This window comes from Corvus kubaryi, unplaced genomic scaffold (assembly GCF_017639235.1).
Source record: "Corvus kubaryi isolate FWS band 111438036 unplaced genomic scaffold, C.kubaryi_AGA036_p1.0 37397, whole genome shotgun sequence".
Taxonomy (NCBI): Eukaryota; Metazoa; Chordata; class Aves; order Passeriformes; family Corvidae; genus Corvus; species Corvus kubaryi.
In genome coordinates, this window is record NW_024581136.1 from 20,590,232 (window position 1) to 20,609,181 (window position 18,950).

The 18,950-nt window shown below is 50.0% G+C and overlaps 2 protein-coding genes across 6 annotated transcripts in view; both read left to right on the forward strand.

The window, feature by feature from the left end:
* Position 1: 1 nt before the first annotated feature.
* On the forward strand, positions 2 to 5,182 carry CUNH3orf33 (chromosome unknown C3orf33 homolog; the record flags this gene model as incomplete). Its single annotated transcript, XM_042042401.1, has 4 exons — positions 2 to 70; positions 2,372 to 2,525; positions 3,183 to 3,343; positions 4,014 to 5,182. Coding segments are annotated over 4 exons (657 nt in total), but the record flags the coding sequence as incomplete, so codon positions are not given.
* Positions 5,183 to 7,540: 2,358 nt separating this feature from the next.
* Positions 7,541 to 18,950, forward strand: part of PLCH1 (phospholipase C eta 1) — a 58,107-nt gene continuing 46,697 nt past the window's right edge. For 2 of the 5 annotated variants that reach the window (XM_042042303.1, XM_042042308.1), the window contains exons 1-2: positions 7,541 to 7,762; positions 18,438 to 18,555. In XM_042042303.1, coding sequence (XP_041898237.1) covers positions 18,477 to 18,555 — 79 coding nt within the window. In that variant the 5' untranslated portion in view covers positions 7,541 to 7,762; positions 18,438 to 18,476. Of the gene's footprint in view, positions 7,763 to 18,151; positions 18,241 to 18,437; positions 18,556 to 18,950 lie in introns of those variants that run through there. The other 3 variants (XM_042042313.1, XM_042042306.1, XM_042042305.1) reach the window with 3 other exon arrangements.

An 18,950-nucleotide genomic window follows, 5' to 3' on the forward strand; every position in this document is an offset into this window, starting at 1 on the left:
TCCTCCGCAGGGCCTGATCGCCGGCGCGGCCGTGGCCGGGGTGTTGCTGCTGGCGCGGAGCCTCCGCGTGGTGAGTGCGGGGCCGGGCCCGAGGCATGCGGGGGAAGCCCGGCACGGACCCGGGGGCGTGGGGGGAGCCCGGCACGGACCCGGGGGCGGGGAATGCGGGGGGAGCCCGGCACGGACCCGGGGGCGTGGGGGGAGCCCGGCACGGCCGCTCAGAACCGGGGCATGCGGGGGGAGCCCGGCACGGCCGCTCGGGGCCGGGAAATGCGGGGGGAGCCCGGCACGGGGCCCGCGGGCGGAGGGGGCCGGGCCGGGCCTGCCTCTCGCCCCGTGGTTGTCCCGCCCGCGGGCTGTTCCCGCCGGCACGGCCAAAGCATTCCTGTGTTCTGTTCTGGTTTGCTCAAAGCAGGAGCTGGTGGTTCCCCCGAAAGGCTCCCCACTCCTCAATAACTTAGCGTTATTTATGTATTTAAGAAAGCATCAGCGTTCACTGCTTACAAATTACATAACTTTTCTATTAATTCGTGCTCAACCCCCTCTGCGTTAGTTGTACCTCTGGTTTCCATGTTAACCAGCCCGCAGGCCCAGCCCTTCCCTCCGTCTGAGGCCGGGGTGCCCTAGGCCTGGGTGGTCAGTGGGTCAGTGGTCGCGCTGTCCCACTGTTGGAATTGCCTTTCCCCAGGGACGGCTCCGCGCTGCTGCCTCCACTCCTGGTGGCTCCCGCCCAGACAGCCCATTCATCTTGGCATTGTCTTCACTTTTCCTTAAAACAAATGATTAGCCAAGCGTGCAAGGTTCACAATGCGATTGCTTAATCATAACGGTCCTGCTACAGCTACTGATTAACAACTGAAAAACACCAGCAAAGCTTGATTCAGATCTTGAGGGGCTCGATATCACTGTCTTGTGGCATCTCCACGGGTTCCTTGTGTTTGCCTGCTCCTAAAGCCTCTTGGAGGGGTAATGGGCCGTTCCCTGTCCCACTGTGCAGCTCGAGGACCCTCACTTGTCCAAACACAACTGAAACAGGAGTTTCCTCGTGTACTCTCTGCCCTTCCACGCAGAGAACTGCTTCTGAATGGTTTTAAACATCACCCAAATCTTCCCTCACTCCCGGGATGGTCAGGTCACGCTGCACTAACACCACGCTGCTCACTCCTGGAAAAGCTGAATCTCCACTGGCAGGAGCCATCGCGCTTCCACAGGGTTCCAGCTGCTTGGAAAAATCAGTTACCCTCATCTTCCCTCTGCACAATTCCAAATGCTACAAGAGAACATTTGTGTGGAGCTTTTGCTTTAAAATCCTACCAGAAAACCTGAACTACGAATGTTACCAGAATTATTTTTCTCTATTTTTTGTTTGTTTGCTTTTGACCCAAGGGCCTGTGAGTGCATTAACCTGGCTGGTGGAGCTTCCAGAGCTTTAAACGAGTTCAGATTTGAACAACTTCTTTGCTTGAAAACCTTCAGGCTTCCTGCCTGCAAGGTCCCAAATTCCTGTGTTCCCAGTGGGAGGCCTTATGGACCGCAGAGGGGGAGATTTGCTAAATAAATAACACACAGGAGACACATCTTTAGTTGTGTTTTGGTGGGTTTTTTCCCAGCAGTTGTACATCAGTGGTCAGCGGGTTTCACAGCTGTGTAGAAGTAGGTCAGCACTCTGCTAAGGCCTCTTACAGTGAGACTTCAGTGTCTCAAATTTTGGGGGTCCTAATTTTTTGGGGTCTCACCCATCCATCCTCCCTCACCCCAGACCTGTGGCTGCTCCATTCCTGTGGCACGGCCCAAGTCTTTGCTGCTGCTCAGCTTGGTTTTCCTGTGTGATCACATAACCATCCCCTTTGGCTCCTCCCAGGCTGTAGTATCAAATTTAATCTTCTTGTGATCTTCTCAAAGCTGTTCACCTGCCTTTGTCTGTCTCCTCGTTTCCTCCCGCATCAAAGGTGGGGTTGTTTCTGCCCTCCCTGCTCTGCCTTTGTTTTCAGCGTGTCTGTCCTTTGGCTTCCTTTCACCCCTATTCCAGCCCCATTCAGGCTGCTTCTAAAACACTCTTTTTATGGGGAATCAAGTGAACTTCAATAGGCATTGCTCAAAAACGGCAGTTTCTGTTCTTTCTCTAAGCCTGGTTTTTATGTCCACACTGATGTTGCAAGTCCTGTAAAACAGGGAACATGGCAAGTCTGGAGAGGCTGGCACAGCTTCTGCAACTGATCACTATTAAATATATATCTATATTTTCTTGCCCATGGTGTCTGATAATAGAGGTGTAAGTTCCCAAACTGTTTTAAGAGATTGGATTTAGTGTGGCTGTAACCGCTCTACATTTTTTCTTAAAATTTTGTCTTGCTCTTCCTTCCATCAATAGACAACAAAGTTCACAAGTCCTTTGGATATACCTGTGGAGTTCATAGAAAAGAATGTAAAACTGAGAGGGAAATTACATCACATCACAGAGAAGGGCCTGGAAGTTGAGCACATTCCCATCAGCATTCCTTTCATCACAGCCATCCAGAGAAAATGTGAGTAATGAGGAAAAGAGTGTGAAGTGCAAGGGCAGAAATGAAATGTGCTGCTCTTAGAGTGGCTGCAAGCTTGAGAGGAAGGGCTGAGGCACATTTCCAGCTCTGCCTTTTGGTCTTTCCGTGCTTTACAGGTGGGAAACTGGGGAATAAAAGACATGAGGAGAGTTTGTAACTACGGTGTTTGTGTTAATCCTTACTGTGATACCTTCCAGCAGCAAAAGTGCGCACTCAGGCACAGCTCATCTCATTCCTGGCAAAAAGCCTCTGTTGGGATTGTGCTTTTATTTGCAGACACCCATTTTTGGGGACACTTTTGCTGTCAGAAACAAACTGTCCTTCACCTCTGTGACTCTCAAACTGGCTTTGCAAACACCAGCAGGTGCTGATGCTTCCACCCCTTTGGATAAAGGATAGTGGCTGAGAGTGGGAGCAGATCCTTTTCTCTACATGCAAAATAAACCAAAATTGATTTTCAATTAGGCAATATTGAGGGTTTTTTTTTCCTGAAGAAGAGATGAGACCAAATTCTTGTTTGCTTTGAGGAACTAAAAGGGATTCTTTTAGTCCATGGGAATCAATTCATTACCAACAGCTGAGAGTCTGTGCAAAGCCTGAGCTTTCCCCCAGCACCAGATTTCTCCCTTTCCCTTGCAGGGCAGCCGGAGGGGCTCCTGCTGATCCGCCTGGCCGGGGTGGAGCTGGCTCCAGGCAGCATGGCCTGGCTGCAGCGGGAGCTGCTCCCCAAACAGCCCCTGTGGTTCCAGCTCCTGGGAAGGGACAGCTCAGCCCTGGAGTGTCTTGTTTTAGTCCATAAGGTAAAGAGAGACACAAAAACTGGCTCTGATCTGTGGTTTTAAATGTGAGTGTAGTCACATGGTTATCTCAGTACATTTAACAAATGTTATTATTTATGATTTATCTTCCTTGGTGTGAATTTTAAATGTTGCATTTGCAAATCTGATTGCAGGAGCAACAGTTTTTCAGACTGATTCATGGCAGGAATGTGTTTCTCTGCCAGTGCCAAACAGGCCTCCTGTAGTTCTGATTAGCCTAGTGTTTGGGTTATCCAATGTTCCCTCACAAATGCCTTGCATTATAGAATCCATGGTTTGGGTTGAAAAGGACTTAAAAGACCATCCAGTCCCAGCCCATGGGCAGGGACACCTCCCACTGTCCCAGGCTGCTCCAAGCCCCAATGTCCAGCCTGGCCTTGGGCACTGCCAGGGATCCAGGGGCAGCCACAGCTGCTCTGGGCACCCTGTGCCAGGGCCTGCCCACTGTCACACTGGAGTTGGGTTTTAAGTCACCTGGATTCCTCTTCACTTTTAACTTCTTCTGCCAAAGTGTAGATTTAGCCATGAGTAAAGCTTGTACCTCTGAGGGAGTTCACACCAGACCCCAAATAACCCCATTTCAATGGTGAATATCTGTTTACTGTTATTATCTGTTATAATTATCTGTTATTTATTTAATTTTTTTTTACAGGGTGGACTTCTCAGCATGTGCTTGAATGAAGAGCTCTTGAGCCAAGGGCTGGGCAGAGCAGCCCGGATTGAGGGACTGCCTCACCACTCCCGCCTCTACTGGAAACTGCACAAAAGGCTCCTCCGGGCAGAGTTAAAGGCTGTGAAGAAAAATAAAGGCATATGGAAAGACCAAAGCTACTCTGAAAGAATCCAGGAGCGCATAAGCAGCAATAAATTCCTGCTGAGGCTGAAACAGTTTGTGAGCTGGGTTAGAAGCTCCACCGAGAGGTAAAGAGGTGGGGAATGCAGTTCCCCAAGTTGTGGGATTTGTGTCTGCGATCACAATCAGTGCTGTGATGTTGAGGGTCCCTGTCTGGAACACAAACCGCACAGTTACTGGGTTACACAGAATATAAACCCCCAGTTCATGGGTTATATGGAATCTATCCCCTATCATAACCCACATGGGATTGAAGTTTTAGTAGCAGCGTGCAGGCCACCAATGAAAATGTTCTGATGCCAGACTTCTCCACAGTGATGTCCTAAATTAGCTGTCCAGTTTCCCACCTGCTAAACCCCTCCAACCTGTGCTGCCCAGGCAGGGCAGCAGGGACAGTGCAGGTTGGAGGTGCAGTGCCACTTCACACCTCTGTAATGTGCCATTGCTGCCGAGCTCACACTGGACAGAAACCCCATGTCAGGCCTTTACAAAGCTCGTGGGATAGGTTCAAACACAAACTTTTTGTTTGAATTCTGTTCTTGTGCTACGTTTTTTGTGTAATTTGTGGTTTAAAACTCATTCATCTTGAATAACGGGTTGCATTGTTAGCGATATAAAAGGTGATTTGTTACGGCCGATCTTCAAAAGCTGATAAGGTTGTAATAACTAAAGTTCCTCGGGGTAAAAAACCACTTGGTGTATCAAAGAATATAATGTCAGGAATCCAAATTTTTCAAATACACCTTTCATTTGAAGAGGAAGAACCTATGTTGTTTCTTTCTGATGGTTCTGTAAGTATCTAAAATTAGATGAATATAGAACATTACCATGAAATTTGACAAGGAGGATCAGACTGTGCTAAGAACTTAAATTCTTGCTTTATTTTTGATACACGTGTGAAGTATATGAGTGTATTACTATTTATGTTGTAAATATTCTTAGAATAAAGATTGAATTTCTTAAGTTTATTGCTGCATGTTTTATATACCGAGCTTTTGGCCCTTGTTTAACCTCCCACAGTCCCAATATGTATTTAAAGTGAAGTGTTTTACAGATTTTCTTTCTTTCTGTGTGATTGCTTTCCAGTGAAACACTGAGGAGAAGAGTGTGGTACAAAAAAAACTTCATAATTGAGCACTGCTTGTCTGGCAATTAGTCGCTACATCAGCATTTTCTCTGCTGACTTCAGGGCAAAGTTGTGACTCCTGAGATCCTAAAAAAAACCCAGTTTCCTTGGGCAAGAATAGATGTTAGTGGTTCTTTACTCCTTTTGTTCCTGGTCCTCCCAGGGTGAGGCTGGTGCTAGGGAGCAGCAAGCCATGAAACACCTGCAGTGTGTTGGAACCCAGTGTGGGGAGCAGCTCTGGGGCAGCAAACCAGGTGTCTGTGCCTGTTTGAAAATGAAAAATAAAAAAGGTGGGATTCTGGATTTATGCATAAGACAGCGAAGGGCTGGGCCAGCCACCACCGTGGTTCTTGGACATGAAACTCATCAGTCAGTCAGGGATTCGGGATTGGCCACGGCACCCTCCGGAGCAAAACTCAAAGCTGAGTTTGAACCCCAAAGTACACGTTCAGGCTCAGCAAAAATCCACTTCTCCTGGGGGTTTATAGGTGTTCCTGTTCCTATGGCTGGGAAGTAGGAGGAGCTTTTCTGAGCTGGGCATAATTGAACAGTTATGGTTTATTTTCTGTAATAATTAAATGTAATTCTGGACTTTGCACTTCTGTTGTGTTGATGAGTCACAGGAGGATTTATCACAAAAATCCATTCTAAAGCTGAGACAAAAGTCTCAGGAAGCCACATGCTATATTTCTAGCAAGCAGAGGTGAGGTGTGGGCGAATGTGAACCGAGTGTTATTCCTTCACATGGATTTGGAGTTGCAGTGACAAATGATTTCTTCAGGGTCAGGTCCTGTAATTGTTTGTTAATGCTGTTTTCCTTATCATGCAGGGCTTATCTTAAACCAAAACCAACCAACCCACCAGCACACCCTCCCCCCTCAGAAAAACCCAATTCAGTTCAAAGCTGAGCTTTCCATCTGTGCAGGGCTTGAGAGGTTGCAGATCCTGTCTCTGTGGGAGGCCTGGCTATTGGAAAGGCAGTAATAGGAGCAGAAACAAATATCTCTGCAGAACCCGGCTGAGCCGGCTGGGAGGCTGGGGGAGAAGCAGCATTTGTTCCAGTACATAAAACCCCCACGCTGCCTCTCGGGAGCTCCATCCCTCCCTTCACCCGCAGCAATGCCCGGCAGAGGATTTCCAGGAGAGGAGGCAGTTCTCTGACTGGGAGTAAGGACAAGAACTAAACTGCGCAGCTCTTGTGCCTTTGCCCCTGCAACTGCATATGCTGTGAGCGATGCAACATCTTCAAAAGATCACAGGGCGTGAGAGACCCGGCCTCCAAATGGCCCAAGAAAAATACCTCCGACCCTGCACAGACTTTTTATTGCTGGTGTGGCATGTCAGGCAAATGGCAATAAACAGCCCCGGCCCCTCGGAGCCCACCGGCAGCGTGGGCACGGGGCTGTTGTTCGCATCCTTTGGGAACAAACTTCTGAGCAGGGCTATTGTGACAGGAGAACGGTGAATGGCTTTAGCTGGAGGCAGATCGGTTTAGATTGGATTTAAGAAAGAATTGTTTTACGCAGAGGGTGGTGAAGTCCTGGCGCAGGTTGCCCAGAGAAGCTGCGGCTGCCCCATCCCTGGGATTGTCCAAGGCCAGGTTGGACGGGGCTTGGAGCAGCCTGGGCTAGTGCAAGGTGTCCCTGCCCACGGCAGGGGTGGGACGGGAGGGCCGGGGGTCTCCATGGCACCCGCCGGGCGAGGGGCCGCCCCGAGGGGCCGCCGCGCTCCTCCGCTTCTCCCTCCGTTCCCAGCGGGTTCCACCGGCACCGCTCCCCACGGCTCGGCCCGGGGTGCTCGGTGAGTCCCGCCGGGAGGAGACTCTGCCGGGGCGGGCGGCGCTGAGGGGAGCGGGGCCGGGGAGTCCCGGGCGGCGCTGAGGGGAGCGGAGCGCGGCGGGCGGGGGCTCAGTCCCGGGCGGCGCTGAGGGGAGCGGAGCGGAGCGGGCGGGGGCTCAGTCCCGGGCGGCGCCGTCCCGCCGCTCGCGGCGCACACACAATGGAGCAGGTTGAAGAGGCGCGGGGCCGCGGCAACACCGGGGCTGGATCTCGGCTCGGGCCGCCGCAGCCGCTCCGCCGGCGGACGGGACGCTCCGCTCCGCGGAGGCCGCTCCGGGTTTCGGCAGGGTCCGTGGCGGGGGCGGGCCGGGCGGGGCGGGCGGCAGCGCTGGGGTTTGAACGGGAGCAGGTTGTGCGCCCGGAGCGGGTTGGGGCCGTGCGGGTGGCTGTGGCGGCGAGGGACCGCACCGGACCGGGCCCGACCCGACCCAGCCGGCGGCCACGGTGAGGGCGGACGGGACCCCCGAGCCCCGTTCCTGTGTGCGGCCCCGCGGCAGGACGGGGCTGTGTTCCTGCGAGCCTCCGCTGGGCTTTCGCTTGCGGTTGATGCTGGTTTCTCCCGGTGTTTGCGGCCGAAAGTTGAGGTGAGGGTTTACAGGGTGTAACTTTTTTCGGCCTCTTTTACAAAGACCGGTTTACGCTCCGCTCGCCCCGGTCGCTCGCTGTGCGAAGGAGCCGCTCCGGGGCTCTCCTGAGGTGCTGCCGCAGCCGCTGCTCCGGCCGTGTTTGTCCTGCTGGATACAGAAAGGATGGCCGGGATGCACTTGCAGCCGTTGTCCTGCGGCTGGCCCCGCGTTCGCCATGTGCCGGGGCGGCTCTGCCCCGCGGCTGTGCCAGGGCAGCACCTGGGCCGCGGGCAGTGAAACCGGAGCGAGCTGCAGCCGCTGGGCTCGCCCTAGGCCGAGCCCAGCCCGTGTTGAAAGAGGCTTAGCGGAAAATCCCGACGCCCGTGAAGAGCGCAGGAGAGCAGGCAGGAGTGCCGCACGGTGGGAGCACGCCTGTCCCCACCTGGAAGGTGCTGGGGAAGGTGGGGGTTGAGAAGAGTCAAACCTCTTGCTGGATTGAGTCCTCCCTAAGAATACCTTATTTCTAATTGCCTACTCCATAAACCATTAAAAAAAAAAAAAAAAAGGAAGTGCAATGATGTGGAAATTAAACTCCGTGCACATTTTGTTGTAATTAAGCTACTCTGCAATTCTGGGAACTTCAACTCCAGCTGGCTGAAAAGCGTTTTAGAAGAAGTGTTATTAAATTCCAGGGAGAAAGATATAAGCCTTATCTGATGGACCAGTCATAGGCTCTTTGTTTAAAGTGTGCTTTAACTCCTGTGTTATAAAACACAATGTTTGCCTGTTTTCAGGGGGCCCTCCTGATTTACTTGTCCTTGGGACTTCTGGCCCACAGGTTGCAAAACTTAAAGGAAATGAAAGAAAACTTGAGGTGTTTGTTCTGAAATGTGAAAGAATAATTGCAGGTAACCGTACTGAAAAGAGAGGCAGGGTTCAACCTTGCAGTGAAGCACCTGAGTTAAAGATAATGTGGGATATGGAAAGAAAATCCAGGCTTTTTGGGAGGTGAGAGACAGCAGAGTGCATGCACGCTGTTAAAAATCTTCCTGGCTCTTTAAGCATCAGCTCCCTGAAATAAGTTTGAGAGTGCTACTTTTACAGAATTTGTTTTTAACTCTGAAGGATGCTTTTTTCCTACATTTAAAAATGCCCGTAGCCTGTTAGAGAAAGAAATGCTAAGTTTTATCAGCTGAAGATGCGCGACTGTTCACGGGTACTTTCTGGTTCTGTGCTACCCATTGTCTATAAAAATGGGGATCAGCTGGTGGGTTGGGATCAAGTGGTGCACAACTCATTATTTTAACAATAGGGGCTCGGCTTGGGAGGTTGCCTAGGGAATTGATTTAATGCTGCTGTCCTTTCAGCCGTTGAGGCGGATGTCCCGCCATGACTTTGATCAAAATCACCGGTATTTGAGAAAGAGAATAAAATTTTCACTCCATAAAAGCAAAGGAGAGGCCACCCGCTATTAACAGCTCCCAGTTTTGCATGAGCTGATCTGTAATTTAAAACACTGTCAAGAAATACCCGTGGCAGTAGAACAGTTTCATGAGCATCAAAATACAGAATGAAAATTAGTCCTCTGTTCAATATTTGGCTTCCCCTCACTTCTGAGAAAGGCTTTAACACCTAAGTTGTGTGTTTCTGTTGGCTCTACAAAGTAATCTTGCTATAAATGGAATAGTTTTCCTTTAATGAAATATGAATAAGCTGAGTTTTTTCTGAGGTGTCAGCCAAGATCCAATTCAATTTAAATTGATAGCGTTGATGGCAGAGCCAGGGCACAGCCACATGGAGTTGTGTGGTGGTGTAGAGATTTGTTTTGTTTGTTTGCTCTGGGTTTTTCTATAAGTTTAAACAACGCTGGATGTTAAAAAAACAAAATCCAACTCTCTGAATTGGGAAAGCAAATGTCTGTCTCCAGGTTTGCTGGAGACCTGCTGCACTGTCTGCAGTAGGACAGCATTTTCTGCCTGTGTTTTCAGAGGAGGTAAGACGGTCATGCCTAATTGCTTTGGAGGGTCTTACAGAAACTCCTTCGATGAGTGCTTCAGATGCACTTGACTGTGTTGAAGTGAGGGTGCTGTACAAGCAGTTTTATGGCATTTTCCTCGTGGCACAGTGGGATGCAGAGCATGTTCTGAGCAGTCATGGCTGTTGTACCGGGAGGCTGTTAGAGCCAGTGATTCCCTGGGCGGTGGATTCATGGGTTTGAACCTCTGGGTCTGGCCTGTGCCAGGGATAAATCTGGCTTGCTTCCCAGCCCACAGGCAGAAGGTGCTTCTGGTGGAGCCCTGCAGGGGTCAGCTGGTGCCAGACTGATCTAACGGCCAGGAGGGAGCTGTGTGTTCTTGTGTACTTATTTGGGTTTGTTTTCCTTCTTTCTTGTTTACTTTAGGAAACTGGAACTGTTTTCTGTAACAAAGGTGGCTTTCTTGTTTCGATCTCTATGGTTACTGAGGGCGGTGTTGTTACTCCAGAGATCTGAGCTTGCCCTCTGATCTGAGCTTTCCTGACTTTGGAGCCTTTTGCTGCTCATCTGACACACAGAAGGACTATCTAGTGTACTTGGGTGGCTGGGAGTGAAGTGGAGCACAGATCTGAGGGATGGGAAGGCAGGTTGGGGGATCCACAATGCGAGGAAGTATCTGCAGATGGGCGCTTACAGGGCTTCCCCTGGGGGCAGTGGATGTGCAGGGGAGGGGCAAGGAGAGGTGGGCAGAGTTTGGGGCAGGCGCCTGTTGCAGGGCTAGAAACAGCCAGGGACAGGGTGCTGAGGATGCCACGTGCCCCAGTGGAGGCTCAGTCATCCACTGAAGGATGTAAAACCGCTCCAAGGGCGTTTGGCCGCGTGTGTTACAGTTCTTGGCATGAGGTGCCCATGTGAGTCTCTTCAGCCTGAAGTAACTCAAGGCTGCTTGCAAGAAACTTCAAGTGGAGACAGGCTGTGGTGCAGAGCGGTCTGTGCTCGGTTCCAGATGTGATGTATTTGAGCTGACACAGAGTTTCCTGTTCCTTTGCACTCTGAGTGTGACCCAGCGTGTGGCTGAGGTGGAATACGGGATGTGTCAGCTGGGAAGGCTTGGGTCACACCAGACAATGCTGAGCCTCAACGAGCTTTTCTTTCTTTGCTTGATCTTTGTTCCACCCAGAGGTGAAAAAAAGGAAGAATCTTATCAATTACCAGCTGTGTTAATTGATGTCCAGCACAGAGGGTCTTGTGGTGTGAAATGCCCACTCCTTGGGGGAGCCACACACCCACTGATAAGAGGCCTAGTACACAAGGTGCAGGTCATCCATGTCCATGCCTTTCCAGGCATCTTATTTTTATCTTCACAGTTCATCACACGGTGAGTCGTCTCTCTGCATTTTAGATTTTCATTTACAGAAAGATTTCTGCATTCACTTGCAGTTTGAAACCCTCTGTGCAGCAGACCCAAATCTGATTTGGATTGGTGAATGGGTGTACAGAGAGCTGGCAGAGGCAGCAGAAAGGTGTGCAGAGCACTGGAAATCTGTGCGAGGAAAATGTGCATGGACTTTCACTCATACTGACCCATCCCATGTCTGGTGGGATGAGTGTCACCCTGAACAAGGTGTGCAGGGCAGGTGCCAGCTGAAGCTGTGCCTGCTGAACCTCAGAGGCAGCAGCATGCTGCCCTCCTGGAAAGAATTCCTTAAAGAGGAGAACAACAAATTCCATTTAGGCCTCTCGAGGAATGGGGAGCAAATGCTAATTCCCTTTCAGGGTCTGTTGCCATGGGGAGTCAGTTCAAATCCTTTCTAATGCCTTCCTCAGCAGCAAGTTGTGCTGACACATGCTTTTCATGGCTTCCAGTGATGCCAGAAGGAGCAGAGAAATGACTGGGAACAAAAGCTCCATGGGAATGAACAGCCCCGGGAAGAGCAGAGGTTGCTGTAGGCTGGCTGGGCTGGCACAGGTGGATTTGTCCTTTGCACAGGGAGCTCAGCTCGGTGTCCTGCCCACCTGGGAGGGATGGGTGCCAGGGAACTTGTCTGCCAGACCCTGGTGTGGTGCTGTGCAGGGAGCCCAACCTGTTCCTCTTGCTTCTAAAGAGCAAATCCTGGGAATTTGTCCTCTAGCAGGACCCAAGCTGGATGTGGTCAGGGTTGGGCTGAGCCTCTGTCCTCATCTGGTGAGCGATGCAAGATGTGTTTAGTGCTCTCCTGGGGGAATAGCCAAAGTATCTGATTAAACCCAGTAAAATTTTTTTTAAATCTGCATTTTCAAGAAGATTCATCTATCTAAGAGCATGCAAGTGCAGGATCTGTATCCCAAACTCTGTTGTGACCTTTTCCCTTTGATTAGACAGCTCTGAATTCTCAAAGTTTCCAAGAGCTCCCAGGGAAATCCACAGGATGTTTCTTTGCTCCCATTCTGTCTTGCCCCCTCTGACACCTTTGCAGCCAGCGTGGTGCCAGCACAGCTGTTTTGGCCTCGTGGCACGTTTGAGTAGGGAACTCACCTGTCAGAAAAATAAACCAAGCAAAAATCTCTGCTTTTATTCCTCCAGACCACTTCCTAGAGGAATAAGAAAAGGGTCCTATACTGGATGGTTTTGTTTTCTATTACCAAGTATTGTTGATGTTTTTTCCATGCTGATAATAGTTATGGTTAAATATTTGCTGTTCGCAAGGGAGTGTAATTTGGGGGGGATTTTTTAAGCTTTTTATTTTTTAAGTTTTATGCAAGATGCTTTAACTCTGGAAAGTAGCCATACATTAATGACATAGTTTATACCATAGGTAGGTAAAACTTTGTTTTGTAAGTTATCAAAATGACATCAATTTGTTGGAAAAAATGTCTTTTTGTGTCAGCAGTATGGAACTTCCATCTTGCATGCCTTGCCTATTCTGCCTGGCTCCCATATGTGTAACTTTAGCAACGTTTCTGCAAGTTATTTTGAGTGAATGTTGATATTTGATGCTGATTAAAGTGGAGATTTGCACAGATGATGTGTGGAACCCTTGGAGCCTGGCTTGTGTGACAATTAAATCTAAATCTGCATGAATTTAGACCAGCTTAAATGCTTAGCAATATTTGGGTGACTGTCAGTGGCTTAGTGGAATAAGAAGCCCAAGACTGCAGATGGGTAAATGCCCCATGAAATATTGTCATATTAGGGTTTTATAATCTCATCAGATTTGGTTTTTAGGTCTAACTATGGCTAAGCTTTTCATCCAAGAACTACTTTGGTTTGTGGATACTGTTGTCAAAAAACCCAGCCCATGTTGTGCAGAACTGGTCTCTGAAAGCTTGAGGGTTGTTCCACCAGAGTTGTCACTTTGGTTAGAAAGTAAAAACACGGACTGGGAAGTTCCTGTGGGTGGCTACTGATTAACTAGGAGAAAACCTGAAGCATATTTTAATATGGTCCAGGGAAAGGAAGTTGGTGAGGGCATAAAGATTCCCAGTTGCATCTTGTGGCGTGAACAGAAATGCAAATGACTTCTCTCCCTCTAGTCAGTACCTGTTATTTCTAATATCAGTGTAACAAAGGGCTGAGCCCTGGGCTCTGGGGAGCATGTCCTGGAGAAGTGTCTGTGTGCTCTGCAGTGTGTTTGCCAAGCTGCTGAGTGATGATGGCACCTTGGGAAATGATGTAGAGCTTGATGTGGAACATTTCTTTATCGAGCTAAGAAACTGTACAGAAAGCCCAGTGATCCCCTCTGGGCAGCCCTTGCTCTGTTCCCGAGGACAGCAAGTGAATCTCTTGCTTATTCTCAAACTGCAGATAAAGCACTTCCTTCCTTCTAATAATACTGAAGGTTTGTTGTGAAGCTGAATTGCTTAGGTTCTCAATGCCACTTCGGGATTCTCCAGGGGAAGTTCAAAATAATATTTGTCCTTTGGTGTTTATTTTCTGTTTGCAATGACTGGAAGGTAGCTGCCCACATGAGATGGTGTCATCAGAGATGCTGCGTGCCCCCACCACAATCCCAGCTGCCACACTAAAGCCCAGCCTTTCTCTCTGGACTATATCCCTGCTGCTTAGTGCCAGCCAGATGGTCTGTCCTCCCTCCCATACGGAGATCTCTAAAGCTCATCAGAGGGCTCTGGCCATAGCTGGAGCCAATACAGCATCATTTCCATCACAGCATTATTTCCACCACACACTTGGGGTGGCCTTTGTGTGACTCTGGATTGCTCTTCTCATTTCTTACCTTTTTTCTTAATTATTATTTTGTTATACTTTTCCTTTATGTCAGTTGTAGAGCCCAGTATTTCTGAACAATTTTTCATGCTAAAATTTGTCACAAGCTTCCAAAATCAGTAGCCCTCTCAATATTCAGTGTTTTCTGGACTTTCCTTTAATTACCAGGGACATGCACTTTATACGCCATTTGGGGCTAAAGAAAGGAATCAGTTTTTTATAAATCATACTTTCCCCATGTGTTCACTGGGTAGATACGAGCGCTGAAACTGGAGCTGTGGTTTTGTCCGAGGGAAGTGGCGGTGTCCTGCAGGACCTGCCCTGCCATTCGGAACGATCCATGGTATCTGATGGAGTCACTGCTGTTGTCTGTGGAAGTGCTCCGGGAACAAGCAGGGGAGAGGGCAGGCGAGCAGAGAGCCATCAGCAGTCTCAGCCTCTGATCTCACTCAGTGTGCCCGCTCTGGGAGCGGCCACAGGGCTCAGACACCTTCCTGGCTGTGCTAAGTGCCCGTGTGCTTATACCCTCTTCACACTGGGACCTGCTCAGTGTCCAGGTTAAACACTGCAGATAAATATTTGGATTGTGCTGCTGCTTTCCGAAACAGTTCCGTGCTGAGCCCAGCAGCCCGAGCTGAGAGCGTTTCACTGAGTGCGGCTCAGCCTGCAGCTGCTGGTAACACGCACTGTGATTCCCTGGAATGAGGGAATTCCCTGCTTCTCTGCACAGCGCACTCAGGCACGGCTTTTTTCTGTGTGAGAGGGGAGACTGCAGAGTACAGTGAGACATGGGGGGCGGTCAGATGTTGTTCTTGGTGTTGAGCCTCTTGCCATGAGAAGCATCTCTCCCAGCCTGGGCAGGGCATATGCATCCTCTGCTGCATTCAGAATATCTTACACGTTCATTTCCACAACTTTTAGAATCAAATAACTTCATAAAACATGCATAGAATGAAACTTTCCCTGTGAGTAGTTTACCCTCTTTCTGATTACAAAAAGAATCAATATTTGTTCATCTCATCTGTCTATATCTGCACTGTTTATTCATGCATGCACATGTGAATATGTAAGTTAACTTTTGCATCAAACTTTGAGCAATGTCAGCTTACTTCTATTAATAACAAGCAATACCAGTTTACTTCCATTAATAACTTGAGCAGTATCAGTTTCCTTCCATTAAGAACTCTCTTGTGAAGTTCACCTCTGTACAACTAATCAAAGCTCTTTGAAGAAGTGTCTCTCATGGAACACAGTGCTCAAAGCACTAAAATAAGGCAGCTGACAGGTTTAATGGAAATTAATCAGCTGAAATAGAAGATACAGTTCTCTCAAGTTGCTATGTTTCTGCACACCACATAATGGACTCCTTGCTCAACTTCCAGATTAATTACTTTATCCAGATACAAAGTAGGTGGATTCCTGACAGGTTGGAGTAGCATCTCTTCTCTCACGTAGTGAAGCACCGATTGTTTTACCTTTTGGAATGAATGTGGCAGGCTCAGGGCTGAACCTGCAGGAATTTTGCTTATTGTGAAAGTGATACCCCCAAGCTGAGAAACCTGCAGAGTGGAAAAGTGAGGAGTGTTTTCAACTCTCTCTGAATTGGCTGCTTTATCAAGTAACTACACAAGCTGATTTTCAACTCAGATTTATATCTGGTCAGGATTTTGGTAAATTTTTGCCAAAATAGTTTTGTTGTTACAGTCCTAATTATACCTAATTATATGCTTACAGGCACTTTTTACTCTAATAGCTTATTCTACGTGTACAAAATAAGTGATACAGGTACAGCCTGCATTTTAGTCTGTGGCATGGGCAGCATGTTCTTTTTCTCCTGTATTGAAATGATGCAAATTTGTGTTAAGTTCCTAAGTGCGTGTTCCTTTGAAACGATGGTATTTGGCCCAAGTGCGGGGTTGGTTGGGATTTTGTTTGGGTTTTTTTGTACTGTAGAGTAAGGCATGATCTTGGCTGGGCTTTCCTGGAACCCTGTACAGCAAATAACTTTGAAGACTGTCCAAAAAGCTGCTGGTGTTTCTTAGGAAGGTTTTCTTGTGGGATGTTTGTGTCAGCTGATGCAGCCCCTTCGGGAGCCTGCCTTCATCCCTGATGTGCCCGGGAGAACCTTTGTTCCAAGGGGCCACCGTGGTGTGGGAAAACCCTTTGTGCAGGAACAAAGGAGAATTGTATCAGCAGCGGCGGTGAAAGGGAGGGGAGGGGGCTCAGGGGCTCCTTCAGAGGCACTGCAGGGATATATTGACAGCCACGTTTCCCTGTAAATCTCCCCTGTGGTACGGGTTCTGTGTGGGAGCCGGGCGGGAGATAAGATCTCCTTTTATTGTGTGCAAATTCTTAGTGGTGAATATTTGATATGGTTTCCTTAATTAAAACTTGGCGCCTCTTGTACTTTTGTAGCCTAAAGCAAAAAGCCTGGCAGTAGGCTGGACTGTGAGGTTATTCCTGTGCTTTAAAAGTAACTAACAGCTTGTGTCTCAGTAATTAAGGCTGGAAGAGTGGCCTTAGTGCAGGCTAAAAGGAAAGCTCGTGGCTGGCTGGGGCAAAAGTGCAGGAAATGTAGAAGATGAAGCCTGGCAGAAGTAGTAGCTATTGCTGCTTGGGTTCCAAAGTTTGGCAAAATATGCCTTTAGTGTAAACCATACACGGGCCATACCCAAAACACACCCCCAGTGGAGCTTGGGGAAGTTGTAAGATGGAGCAAACCACAAACAGGTGGTTTTGGCTCCCACCTGCAGCAGAGCATCCAGACCATCCCTGCTCCCCTCAGAGAGAGGCAAATCCCACATGTGCAGCCACAGCCTCCTGGCCAGCCCGGGGCAGGAACAGCACGGGTGTCACACTGGGACTGGCCTGCGGGTCTCTAATGCTTGCAAGTAACCATGAACAGTGACACTTAGGCACGAGTTACTGGCTGCAGCCCCGTGCTTGGTGCTGCTTCAGCAGAGGAGACCTCCACACCTTCCAGACTGGAGCTTGAGAGCCCTGCAGCTCTCTGGGGGAGAGGGGGAGGCCCGTCCCCTGTGCTTCGCCCCCAGATCATGGGATGCTGCTGCCCCTCCTCAGTGCCACTGCTACCGAGCCTTCCCTGAGCTCAGCCGGCTGCCCAGCCTCGCAGGAACAGCCCGGGTTTGTCCTGGTGCCTGACCGAAGTGGTGGGAGAGGAGGTCTGCTCAGCCCCGGCAGGGACTGCAATAGAGCTGAGACTGGAGGACCAGAATCAGGAGATATTTCTGGGCTCTTCATGATGATCTCCTTCACCTTCACCACACTGCTGCATGGGGAAACGGGAAAAGTTCTCCAGGTTCTTCTGTTCCATTATTAGCTGAGTGCGGTGGCTGCACCCAGGAAATGATTGTAGCTAAATTGGTTTTTAAGGATCAGAGGAGTGCAGTTGGCTGGGATTTTAGATTACTTATTGTCCTTTTTGTTTTGAATGAAATGGATCTGTGTCCCTCAGCAGAGCTGCAGGCCAAGCACTTCATGTGCTGTAGTGCTTCATTTGGGTTTGTTACTAAGGCCCCCTGGCAGTAGTTTTATGAGGAGATTTGGGTGGCAGTGTCCTTACATCCTGCTAGAATTGCTTGGATGAAGACAGTTGGAGTTGTTTGTGCCAAGTGTGGGCGAGCAAGCAGCTGGGTTGACCAGAGTGAAGGTGGGAGGGAGATAAAATGGGAGACCAAAGTGGGCTTGTAACAGGAAGGGGTGTCTGGATTGCTGAAACCAGAACTTGAACTTCATAAAATAGCGAAGGGAGAAGGAGGATCCAGTGAAAGGATTTGGTGTCAGGACAGGAGATTAAGGATTCCATGGCTTCAAAGAAGTATGAAATGCTGGTGTGTCTGCTTGTAACCATAAGTGTTAATTTTGGGTGGTTTATGTAACTGCTCTTCCTCAGGCTCAAACTGTCTGTCCATGGGCGAGTTCATCCCAAGTGCCACAGGGCAATGTCTGCCAAGGGCAAGGGCACGGGCACAGGGACCCTGAGTGCTCATAACTCTGCTCTGGTCTTGAAATCAGGGGGTGATTACCTTTGAGTCACCTTTTTAATTACGGTAACCTTCTCTTGGGGAGGATTTATAGTTTTGTGGTGTTGTCGGATGTGCCTGTAGCTTGTTAAATATGGGACAGCATCACTGAATGGATTAAATTGATCGTCTCTCCAGGCCCCACAGTGGCCTGCAGTGGCTGGGGGGGTGACAGTGACAGAGGTGCCCATTGCGGGCACAGCTAGGCTCCCTGCAGCAGCCTGGGACTTGCTGGCTGGTGGCACCAGTGCAGTCCAGTTCTGGCTCTGTCCAGGTGATGTGTCCATGCCCTTTGCCTGGATGTCCATGGAGATGGGCATGTTTGGAGAGCGAAGAACGACATTTGTTGTTATCTTTGCATGAAGCCAATCAACCATTTTGCATAAAGGGATCAAATAACTACAGTGCTTGCAGTAGTTGGGCATTTTTTGTAAATTAAGTCCCACTGACCAGTTCTCGTTTCCCTTGCAGGGTCAGAGCCTTTGATGGTGAGCGGGAAGCGGCCTCAGGATGAGTTACTGGAGTCTGGATAAGAAGAGCTGCCTGCAGTACTGCAGGCACTTCCTAGCGGACAACGGCGTGTTCCACGGTGAGCTGCAGACTTACTCTGCACTGTCGCTGTTTGTGTTTCCTGCGGCCCGCGGGCCCTGACATTGTCTGTCCGCGCCTGTGTCTCCCTGGGGCCGCTGCTCCCGGGCCGCTCAGCCCGCCGTGCTGGGGGCCGAGCCTCGGCCGTGCCCGCACCGAGCGGGGGCTCTGCCGGGCGGCGCTCGGGGCGCTCGGGACCCGCGCTAGTGCGGGGGCAGGCGGGGCTGCGGCGGGGGCGCCAGGGGGCGCTCCGGGACCGCCGCCCCCGGTGCGGCCGGGGCCGGCTCCCCCCGATCCCGATCCCCGCCCCGGTGCGGCCGGGGCCGGCTCCCCCCGATCCCGATCCCCGCCCCGGTGCGGCCGGGGCCGGCTCCCCCCGATCCCGATCCCCGCCCC